Source organism: Gastrolobium bilobum, unplaced genomic scaffold (assembly GCF_033153095.1).
Source record: "Gastrolobium bilobum isolate Gb01-03AN ecotype WA unplaced genomic scaffold, APGP_CSIRO_Gbil_v1 utg500, whole genome shotgun sequence".
Lineage (NCBI taxonomy): Eukaryota > Viridiplantae > Streptophyta > Magnoliopsida > Fabales > Fabaceae > Gastrolobium > Gastrolobium bilobum.
In genome coordinates this window covers 1,581,195-1,593,691 of record NW_026896335.1, presented here as the reverse complement: position 1 = coordinate 1,593,691, position 12,497 = coordinate 1,581,195, and the positions used below count along the sequence as shown (strand labels likewise).

Below are 12,497 nucleotides of genomic sequence, written 5' to 3'. Positions count from 1 at the left end.
TCCAAGGTAAATATTAATTAATGAGTTTGATTTGTGAAATAATAACCATTGATTGACGGAAATCAACAGTTAAAATATGGTTGTAAACAAAAATATGTTGTAAGTATAATATTCCCTATAAAAAAATAACAAAGAAATGCAATGAAATTAATAAAAAAAAAAGTAAAACCTAATATAATTTTCTCAATCGGTAAAACAAAATATAATTTTTAACAAACATTCAAAATTACTAAACAACAGTTTTTCACATATCTAATGGATTGAAAATTATCTTCTTCATTTGGTATCAAAGTTATGCATATTTGATTATAAGACCCAATTTTTTTTAATTATAAAAATAATTCTAAATTTGCATATAGAACCTAAAGTTCATTATAAAATTTCGTTTGAAATTTTTTGCAATTGATCTTGAAAATCTTGGGGTTTTTGTTTTACGTGATGAGAGTTTTCTAACCATATATCATATGCATATTTTCATTGAATATTCTAAGAAAATTTTGAATCTGGAATTTTGAAAATTTTTGGGTTTAATTACATGAAAGTTTAGAAAATTTCTCAAATTTTTTTCAGTCGATACATTGAAATCTTAAATTGCTTTGGGGATTTTAAGAAACAAGTTTTTAGTTATCTGTTGAGACAAAAATTGTTTGAAATTGTTTCCTATAGTGAAAGAATTTCGTTCATGAATGTATTGTTACGAAATATAGGGTTCATATTATGAAAGTTTCAATCTTTCTTTAAATTGATATTGCTTCATTGATGTAAAACGAAAATTGGTTTGAGGGTTTTAGTTTTTCTTTTATTTTTTCACTGTTTTATGTTGTTTTTAATACTAAAATCACTCGTTTTCCCATAGCTTGAAAAATCACTTTTTAAACTTCCAAAATTTCTTAAAAATAGCTCAAAAATATGTTATTTTTTAGATAGATTATATTAAAATCTTGTTGGTTTGTTGTTTTTAGGTTGTTTTGTGATGAAAATTACTCAAAAATATGCTCTCTTTTTTAGTTTTGACGAAGCTCCGATGACGGAACCCAATTTTGAGCAGTTAACCTGCCAAAGGAAGAAGAAAATACTGCAACAGAAGAATCTCAAGAAATCCTAGGGGTTGGGGTGAGATTGTGAGAGAGATCCTATTTATATTTTTCACTAAAAAGTCTCACGAAATCACACCAATAGAAAATCCATTAAAATCGTCGAATTTTTGAATACCACGATATTGTGATTCCATTGTTTAAAATCCTGATTGAATACCAACGGATTTGGACGGATTTTAAAATAATCATTTAAAATCCTAATCGAATACCAACGGATTTTTTTGTCCAAAAACAATCCATTAAAATCTTTTGAAATCTCAATCCAATACACCCCGTTAATTATACTTTATAATCCAACTCATCAAATTTGAGGGATTAAATGGGCTAACTCGTCGGATTGAATCAGTTTTAACAACCTTAATCTTGGGTCACTTAACTATTTTTAAGAATTTATGGGGTGTTTGGTACGTAGAATGTGATAGAAATCTTGGAAAAGCAAGGTGTGAAATTTTTGTTTACTATGTTTGGTATGGAGGATGTGATAAAAATGCAAGTATAATTTTGTTCCCCCATGAATCTATTTTTCAACATGACATGGGAAAAAAAATCTAATTTGAAAGGTTGTATTATTTTTTACCCATAAACCATGAAAATCATTTTACCCTTTTTAGACAAAATTGCCCTCCAGATGTCTTAAGAATTTGTTGCAAGAAACACAAAATCGTCATTTTGCTTCAAAATCACATCAATATTTTACCATCAATCAAACACAAACATTAGTAAAATTAACTCAATTTTTCTGGTATAATTTTAGTATACCAAACACTTTTCATAACTTACCTGGGCAAAAATGTTTATCATCATATTTTTAGAAAAAAAAAAAATTCAGTAAAAAAATAATCTCCTATATCAAACAGTCCGTTAAAGTTTCGTTTGTTTCTTTTGGATATATTATCTATGCGGTCAAATATTCAGCTGATCTTCTTTCTCGGTCAAGTATTGCTGGTGACGAAATTGTTTCGTTGATTACTCGAATACATGGAAGTCTCACATTCTTTTGTCACTACCATTTATTGTGACAATTAAAGTGCCTTGAAAATAGCTCATAATAATATTTTCCACAAACACATAAAACACATTGGGATTAATAGTTTCACTTGTCAAAATGTTTCTCTTGGAACCATTTTTCTTCAACCTAAACAACATCATAAACTTTTTAGTTATTATTATCCACAAAATTATTAAGGTGCATTGTATACAATACATTTCAATATAAATTTGGATATATAACATGCTTAGATGTCAAAGAAAATTTCATTTTTATTGATGCACACATGAAATTTTCTGTTAAAATATATCACTACTGAAAAATTTATTTTTATTGTAAAATATTATGGATGACCTTTTACATTGTTCATAACATGTGATTTGTTTTTCATAACCTTTGATGTATACTATAACCATCACACTAATGATGTGTTGAATTGTAGAATAATCCAAATGGAGTGTTGTAAAATATTATGAATAACCTTTCACATGATTAATAACATATAACTCTTTATTTTTCACGACCTTCTATTCTATACAAATTATAAAATATAATCATCATACTAATGTTGTGTTAATTGTAGAATACATCGGGGAGTGTTGTAAAATATTATAGATGACATTTTACATGTTTCATAACATGTAACTCTTTACTTTTCATGACCCTTGAGTATTCTACAACCATCTCACTTATGGTGTGTTGAATTGTAATTATTTCTCTAATTATGTTTAGAGTCCTATATAAGGACATATATTAGATGGAAAAAGTGGTACTCGGTAAATTCATAATATAATAGTATTTCTCTACGCTCATACTTTTTTATTTTATTATTCCTTTGATTTTCTTTAATTTCTGCACTTTATTTTCCTTTTTTTTTCATAGTTCATTTTCTCTTATATTCTCCATCAAATTCACAATATTCTTTACTTATATTATGTTTATAATTTATTTTATATTTATAAATATTTATATTTATATAAATTTTAGTTTTTTTAACAATGAGAAGTTTGATGAAGGAAAAAATTTTGTCCGCAGACCAGCCCTAACTCATTCCGCTAAATTACAAAATTTTGAGGATTAGGGCTAAAAAATTCCTACTACAAAAAGGCCTTAATGAATTAGGACTAAATATAGAATTTTGTGGGCTGACTCATGAGTTTTAATCCTTTTTGACACCTCTAGTTATAGCCGGCCAATGCATAATAATTTGTTTTACATAAATACAGGTCAAAATAGGTTAGCGACATGTTGACTTGTCGTTTTAATTTTTTTTCACAGTAGGTTAAAAAGTGAAAATTGATAAGGATTATAAACTTATACGATATTAACCTCACTTTCACTCAAAGCTCATCACTCATTTTGTTTCCTAACCCAAACCCTAATATGTGATCTGCTATTGTTGTTATGCAAACCTTGTGTGGTGTTGCTGACTGATGCGACCTTCGACACTTCCGGTCTCCTTCTCTGCTCTTTGTTCTTTCTCCCCTTCATATCTTAGGTACGTATCTTTCTCTTCTCTCTGGTTGGTTGCGTGAATTTGCGAGTTAACATCATTGTCATATCCTCCGTTACATTGTTTTGTGATATTTTACTTATATTTTCCATTGTGAACTCATAAACCTGCATATCACAAGTCAAGTTTTATGATTCTTTAATCTCAATATACCGTTATTGTGATGTTTGTATTAACTTCCTTAAAATTATTCATTTTGTCAATTTTTTGAATAACTTAAAATACATAGTGCCACTTTTGTTTGTGCTATTTTATTTTAATGTTTTATTTTTTATTATTTTGATGCATTGATTCATCAACCCACCATAAAATGAGAGGGATTATTGTTGTTAACCCATTTGAAAATGTGAGCCAACATGCCCCGTCCTATTTTTTATTGGGTTAGGAACAGGTTCCGACCCGTAGGCTTGTATTTCCAACTCTATCCAAGGACCAAGGTTCTTCATTTCAAGTAGTTGACTAAGGCATTCTTAAGATTTGAAATTATATATACTAAGATCATCGCCAGTGATGATCATATTACCGACATAAAATAACCATTGATCATAAGAATGCCGAATAAAAAGTTTATGATCATAAGAACTATCAATATAGTCTAAATGAGCCATCGCAATGCTAAATGTAGAATACCATGTCCTTCGAGTTTCTTGAGCCCATATAGATCTCTATTAAGTTTGCAAACTTAGTTGAGAAGATTGAGCGTATTGAGGATGAGGTTTCATGTAAACTTACTTGAGATCACCATTAAGAAACACATTCTTGACATCCATTGCCATAACTCCCAACGATGAGCGGAAACTATTGCAATTAAGATAATAACATATGTAGTGTGTAACAAAGGAGAAAATATCCTCACGTCAATTCCATATTCTTAGATGAAACTCCAGGCAACAAGACGAGCTTTGTACCTTTTCATAGTTCCATCAGATTTTGTTTTACAATCCACTGATATTCGACATATGGTTTACAAGCAAGCAAATCAACTAACTCCGAAGTATTTGTTTTGTCCAATGTTTGAAATTCTTCCTCCATGGCTTTCCGCCAAACAAGGTTAGCTCTGACCTCTTTGTAAATTTGAGGCTCATGTGGAGATTGGATAGTAGGGTAAACATGATAATTGTAACATCCCTCAATTACTAATCCTAGAAATGCTACTTACATACTTTATATTTTAATTCTACATGTATATTATACAAAAGACTTGGAATGTAAACATTTTTGAAATTGATTTTATTTCAAAATATCAAAATACAGACTATTAAATCAACGTAATGTATTAAGTTGTTAGAGAAATATGTTAGAATATTAGATATGATATGATTAGATTTGATTAGATATGATTGGATTCTGTCTTATCTGTAAATAGTCTGACTGTATTCTGACTGTATTAAGATTAGGTTTGGGCCTTACACTTAAGTCTATTAGGGTCTCTATATATTGTAACTCCTTGACACAGATCAATATACAACGTATTCTTTTACATTTAACTTGGTATCAGAGCTCTTTCGTTCTAGGAACCCTCGCTTCCGCTCAGAAACCTTGTTTTTTGCTTTAAAAACCTAAGCCCACTGCTTAGGAGTCCTCTTTCTTGCCGTGCGTCCTTCCGGCAAGCCTTCTAGGGCTGTAAACAGCCTCTGAGTGATTTTTCCAAACGCGTCAGCACCTCCGACGGCCACCGGAACCACCGCCCGCCGTCAGAATCACTGTTCAGGCAACCGGAGACTTTTTCCGGCGACTTTTCGACCAAACTTCACGCAATCAAGACAGGGCATTTCTATCTGTCAAAGGAAATATGCCTTGGATATCCTAGAAGAAACTGGTATGTTGGGGAGTAAACCAGTTGATACACCTATGGATCCTAATGTCAAGTTATTACTCGGACAGGGGAGCCGTTATCTGATCCTGGACGTTATCGGAGGCTAATTGGGAAGCTCAATTATCTTACTGTGACTAGGCCAGATATTTCTTTCGCTGTCAGTACGGCCAGTCAGTTCCTTGATTCCCCTTGTGATTCACATTGGGATGCTGCTGTGAGGATCCCCCGATACATCAAAGGAGCACCAGGAAAAGGTTTGTTGTATTCGGATCAGGGAAATACAGAAATTTGTGGTTACTCAGATGCCGATTGGGCAGGATCACCCTTGGACAGACGCTCTACTTCTGGTTATTGTGTCTTCTTCGGAGGAAACTTAATCTCATGGAAAAGCAAGAAACAACCTGTTGTTTCCCGATCTAGTGCAAAAGCTGAGTATCGTGCAATGGCAAATACTACCTGTGAGTTGATCTGGTTAAAGCAGTTGATTCAGGAGCTTCATCTTTGTGAACAGAAACAACCCATGACACTCATCTGTGATAATCAAGCTGCGCTACATATATCCTCTAATCCTGTTTTTCATGAGAGGACCAAACGTATAGAGATTGATTGTCACTTCATTCGGGAAAAGATTCAGTCAGGAGAAATCAAGACAGCTTTTGTCAACTCGTCTAATCAACTAGCAGATGTTTTCACTAAAGCTCTTAGAGGTCCTCGGGTTGAATACATTTGTAACAAGCTTGGTGCTCATAATATATACGCACCAGCTTGAGGGGGAGTGTTAGAATATTAGATATGATATGATTAGATTTGATTAGATATGATTGGATTCTGTCTTATCCGTAAATAGTCTGACTGTATTCTGACTGTATTAGGATTAGGTTTGGATTAGGTTTGGGCCTTACACTTAAGCCCATTAGGGTCTCTATATATTGTAACTCCTTGACACAGATCAATATACAACGTATTCTTTTACATTTAACTAAATATAAACACTATTAAAATGACCTTAACTTTTGAGCTTAAGCTTTTGGGTTGAATTGGTTCTTTATATGGTATCAGAACTTCAATGACCACGAGGTCACAAGTTTAATCCCCATCGCCCCCACTTTTTAGTGGAATTAAGTAGAAAAGCATAAGGTAAACCAAAAATTGAACATGTGCAATATTCACGCTTCAAGTTCAAAGGACTTTTGCGTGAAAGAGGTGTGTTAGAAAAATATAAAAGTCCTTAAAAGGCCTTCACCTCTAAGCTTAAGTTTTTGGGTTGAGTTTATGCTTTACATAAATAACCCTTACAAAATCTAACTATCGCAACTAAAATATAAATATGGTCTTTACAGAACTTCAAAATTAAATAAAAATATATAGACTTTATTGGCTAATACTTCTTCCTTGTACACACAACATTTACTCTCTTTTTTTTGGAGTTAACCAACTCTAATTACTTCTTTCCTCCAGTATTCCCACAAGCTTCGACCCTTTGAGTCGGTTATGAGACTAATCCGGAGTGCGGGATGAGTCAGTGATGAAGATATTTAAACCCTTACTAAATGTGGCATGTGGGGATCGAGTCGAGACTCTTTTCTTTTCACTTACTCAATTCATTTGCTACCAACCGATCTATCACCATTTAGTATACAACATTTACTTTAGGATTTGCCTTCCACATCTGGAAACATTACACTTCTACAAAAACTTTTTAAATTGTAAAACTTACATTCCAAGTTTTCTGTATAATATATATGTAGAATTATAATTTAAAGTATGTAACTAGCATTTCTTAGTTAATAATTGAGGGATGTTATTTTATGGTATCAGAGTAGTTCATCTATGATGACTATGTATTAGAGTCTTTTCAATTTGTCATGGATTATAACTACTTTGATTGCTAAATATTGAGACGGATCACCTCAATATTTTGTTCATTATATGTATAATTCAGAGATAATATTATAAATTTTTAATCTTAATAAGTAGTTGAATCTTTAGTATATCTTTGTTGATAGTTGAATAAGAAATAAGTAGCATTAATCAGTTAATAATTGAAGGATGCTACAATAATCATGAAGTCTAACAAAAGGTTGTCTTACCTTGGTAGAGTGATGGAGATGTATATTAGGTTGTTTATGATCATCATATTGGACAATATTATCTCAAGAGAGGTAACTATTTAAGGAGGGCGCACTCTATAGTTTAAATAAAATAAGGGAAAAAAGAGTATTTTTTTTTTTTTTTTTGATAACAAGGAGTATCTTTTTAAAGGATACAAATTTATGTCATTTTAGCAGTTTTTAACTATGCATTTTCAGTAATGGATAATTATAATATTAAAGTTGTACTTTTTTTACTTTTCACCTTAGCAGACAGCTTTTGAAGAAAAAGAAAAAGAAAAGTACAATCTTAATATTATAACTATGCATTCCCCGAAAATGCTAAAACTGCTAAAAAGGATATAACTTGTCACTAAACCCATAAAATAATATGTAGAAGTAATATCATAACCATAACTTGTAAGAATATCATCAAAGGTTAACAAAAAGATCAACGGAGTGAAAAATAATATTAAGAAGAAAACATAACATGCCTTGAGACCCCTTAAAACGTTTGGAAATGGGATCCCAACTATACCTTTATGTTCAATACCATAATCCAATAAATGTCATAAATGAGCATGGGGTTCTGATTTGTTTTGTTCATGTGATTGAAGAAAAACAAAACAAATACAAACAAAAACCTTAAGAAGATCAGAAGAAAGTCCATACAAATTTTCATGAGGAGATTGATTACTGATAGGAGAGGGAACCTAATTAATTGGCGAAACTGCAGTTAAAGCAGTTTCACCCCAAAAACTCTATGGACAAGATCCAGAAATAAGAAGAGCATGAATAGTGTCAAAGATGTGACAGTGTTTAGGTTCAACACGACCATTTTATTGAGATGTTGATAAAGAAATCCAAAAAGAATTTTATTACTAAATCAATAAAATATGGTTGAAATAAAACTATGAAAACATTTTCTGCATATGTGCTGTAAAGCAAGATACCTCATCAAGGAGATTCATAATATTTGGGTCTTTGGCTGCCCATTGAACAAAGTCGGCTGCTACAGTGTGAGAATCAAAGTTTTTCAACTAATTGATTGTTACCGCTTACCGGAAGACAATTGGTTCGTGAAGTAACACTCCTCTTTGTAGTTGTTTGGCTTGACTTTTTTTTTTAGAAGCTAAACCAAACACTTATATGCATAAAAGCACTTAAAAAGCAACTTATTTTATAGTACAAAAATATATATAAAAGTGGCTTTTTATGAAAAGCTTTCAGGAGGAGTTTTCAGCTTTTATTTCCGGAAGACAATTGGTTCATGATTTCTCGTTAAAATTGGATAAATTTGCTAGTCACGCGCCTTCAGCAAGAAAGGTTATTAGAAGGTAGTTTAGTAAATCGGAACGGTGAGTTAAACTAGTGTTACCAAATTCTGCTTTAGGAATCATTCTCACACAAGTGAGCCATACAGAATTTAAGCTATATATAGATTTAAATAAGTGGTTCCAATCAATGTATAGGCGGAGTAAGGGTTGTACGGTAAAGGTAGCTAGCTTTTTTTTATTTTTTATTTTTTGGTACATGTACATTAAAGATAGTAAAGTGATACTTAGTTTACGAAATGGAAGAATTTGTGCATGCCCGTTTAGAGGAACAGAACCTAGGTTTGTTCAGAAGCCCAAAACTGTTATATCCTTCACTATTTTTCATCTTTGTATGTTTAAAACCAACTCTATATGAATGTGGTGATGAATTGTGAGTGGAAGATTATTCAGGCATCTAAGCAAGAAGTGAGAAACCTCAGAAGAGAGTAAGGACTTAGAAAACCAAATCAATATCTTTTGGGTAAAATACATCATCTAGGGTTTTAAAAAAAAAACTATTTTTTTTTTTTTTACAATGAAAATAAGTTTCTGAATTTCAGTCCTAACAGGGTAACAAGAGTGTTTAAAGCTCGTACTCATGCTTTAGATGACGAGCTTAAAGCACAATATGAAAAATGAGTTTGAATTGGCATGTCAAAATTCATCTCCTTCATATAATTTGTTTCATGCTGTCAGAGAGAGAAAGAAAGAAAGAAAAAGATAAGACAGGAAGTGAGGAAATTCGAAGTTATGAAAAAGCTAGCCAATGGTTTTGGAAAGAGATCCAAAGATATTTTAAAGGAACAATTTGGTTTAGAAATGACAGATTAAATTGATAAATCATCGAAATTTTTCCAGCGGTTTTCCTAGTCTTAGTATTGAACTGTATTCACTGAGCCACCAACCTAGATTTTTTTCCCAAGCATAATAAAAAGGATCACCATTTGCTGGATAGTTTATGTCACCACTACTGAACTTACATCAGGTCTCATATAGTCCCTCAGTCAAATGCAATCTGACTATGCTTGGGGGGAAAATTCCATGCAACCGCTGAAAAATTCAAATTGTCACCACTTTAGAAGATTTATCAATTTAATCCGCCATTTTTAAACCAAATTGTTCCTTTAAAATATCTTTGGATGTCTTGCCAAAACCATTGGCTACCTTTTTCATAACATTGAATTTCCTCACTTCCTGTCTTATCTGTTCCTTTCTTTCTCTGACAGCATGAAACAAATCATCCGAAAGAGATGAATTTTGCCATTCCAATTTAGACTTCTCACTGTCCAGTTGCTGATACAAATTTTGTAAATAAGTCTTGTGCTCTTGGAGTCTTTCTTCTGCCAACTTATATTCATACTCCTGTGACTTTCTAAGAGCCTGGAGAACCTGATCAATCTCATCCTGAAGTTTTAATGAATGAGATAGATAATCAGAAGGTTCTTCCCCTAGTCTAACATCTAAAGAGCTTTCATTGATTGGAACTTCCATCTCATCATTGCCATGATCTGATAAGCCTGTTAATAAACACAAAATATTAAATACTAAGACAAAGGTGATGAGAAAACTGAATTTACAATTGGATGGTCACGGAAGTCAAAGACCATTAATGGTCACTTTCTTTTTCTAAATTCCTAGATGGAGACCCAGAGAACTGACATACATTTGTATTTCTGCATCTCCATAAGCATGCAAACAGTGTTATGGCAGCAGTGGAATGCAGTGAAAATTAGACAACAAAACAGGAAGGGATATTTACCTGCAGAATGAGCTATAAGATTGTCGTCCACCTTCCAGATATCTTGAAGATTAGTCCCACGTAGCTGATGTAAACTATCAAATTGGTCACAAGCTTTTAAAACATGTAAGAGAGGACAAACAAGTTGTTTTTTTTTTTTTCTCTATCATATAAAAATCATTTCAAAATACCTTTGAGTTAGCCAATTCAATATGACTCAGCAGCTCTCTTGCCTGGGGTTTAAGTGAACCACGCAAGAGACAAGAACCAAGATTTAAAATCTTTTTCTGAATTTCATCATCCAAATCAATAGCTTTACATGTTTGTAAAAGCTCATTAACATGAGAAATTAGATCAGTCCTCCCATCACAGCGTCGGCAAAGGTACTCCGCATCTAATCCAATACTTCCTCCAACTGTGCCAGCCATGCGAGAACGAAGAGCACATTCCATATGAGCAACATGACCACATTTTCCCTCACCTGTGTCTACATGGCACTTGATGTAACTGTAGCGACCATAAGCGGAACTAACAGTTTTACAACAAAGAATGCAGCAACAATCACGGCAAAAATCAGGTACAGAACAGCATATATCACAAGGCAAGGCTGGTGAATATTTTTCTACTTCTTCCAACATGAGGCTGTCGCACATCTTATTCCCACCTTTACACTTAACAATGTCAGTACCCAAATCAGTGTCTGAGTCCTCGTCTTCTGCACTTGCTATCTGTTGAAGAGGTACAGCAGGTATAGGCACTACATTGCCTACAATAAAGCGTCATAACAACTGATTATCATACCCAACAATGCCATGTGCCACAAATCCCATTGATAGCAAAAAGATATTTATCTTTATTCTCTAGTGTTCTTTAATCAAATTTTACCTCTTGATTAGATAATTTACATGTGTGTGTTCATTCTAGTCTAATCGAAACTAAAGTCAAACATAAACTGTCTGAATTCCATGAAATTTACATTGAGTAAAACAAATCGTAACAAAATCACCAAACCCTCCAAGCAAAGGCAAGAGGAGAGAAATAAATGTATGAAAAATTAAATAATTTCTTGATTTCTTTCTAAGAATTTAGTAGAGGAGAAATAAACCGTTTGTTGAAGCAGAGTGTATAGCTGGGATCTTCCAGCTGAATGAAGCGAAAAAGGCGTCAACATCGGCGTCAGGGGACAATTCTTTAATATAACGCTCAACGGAAACCTTGCTAGGAAAAGTGTGTCTTAGCTTGCGGCTTGAACCACCTCGGTTCTTCGCACGGAGTCGAATCGGGAGATAGAGGTACCGATCTTGAAAGTATCCATTTGGCACAACTCTCCGCCCTGTTCTCCATCCCCAAGTGTCACCTGGTTCAGGCCAATTTTCTGGTGCATATGGCAAACCATCGCCTGATGTTTCTGCCTCCACGGGAGGCAGATTTGACGAAATAGTATTCTTGTGATGATTACCTTCCATGACAACTGAATCAATCACCACTCCTACGCTTTACGGTGTGAGTGATAGATTGGAGAGAGTAGAGAATTGAATGAAATGGGTGATTTTCGGAAACACTAAATTCAAGACTTTGTATTTATTACTACTACTCTGCTACCCTGCTAGGGTTCAAAATGAATTGTGTGAATTTAAAGGAATAGTGATTTTCAAATAAGGAAATACTAAATAAAATTAAATAAAGGAGCCAGGGAAATATGGGTTTCTTTTTCTTATTTACTGCTCGCAGTGGGTTGTTTCGAGCTGCTCCACACCCACTTGCTACGCTATAATTATTATTATTTTTTAAAAACTGGAACTTACCAAACAAAGACTTAGCTAGCGTCTTTTATTTTATTTTTTTGTAGTTGCGTCTTTCTAGTTTTTAGCATGTTTGAGAATATGACAAAATTCTTTTTTGTAAATGCTGGTTGTATATGCTATAAGATAAGAGCATG

The 12,497-nt window shown here is 33.0% G+C and overlaps 1 protein-coding gene across 1 annotated transcript; it reads right to left on the bottom strand.

Annotated features, from left to right (window-relative positions):
• Window positions 1-9,307: 9,307 nt before the first annotated feature.
• On the bottom strand, window positions 9,308-12,185 carry LOC133299118 (protein TITANIA-like). Its single transcript, XM_061498548.1, has 4 exons — window positions 11,664-12,185; window positions 10,750-11,324; window positions 10,580-10,643; window positions 9,308-10,337 (listed from the first exon to the last, which is right to left on the bottom strand). Exons 1-4 carry the CDS (start codon window positions 12,022-12,024, stop codon window positions 9,913-9,915), a joined length of 1,425 nt encoding a protein of 474 aa, XP_061354532.1. The 5' UTR covers window positions 12,025-12,185; the 3' UTR covers window positions 9,308-9,912.
• Window positions 12,186-12,497: the final 312 nt, after the last annotated feature.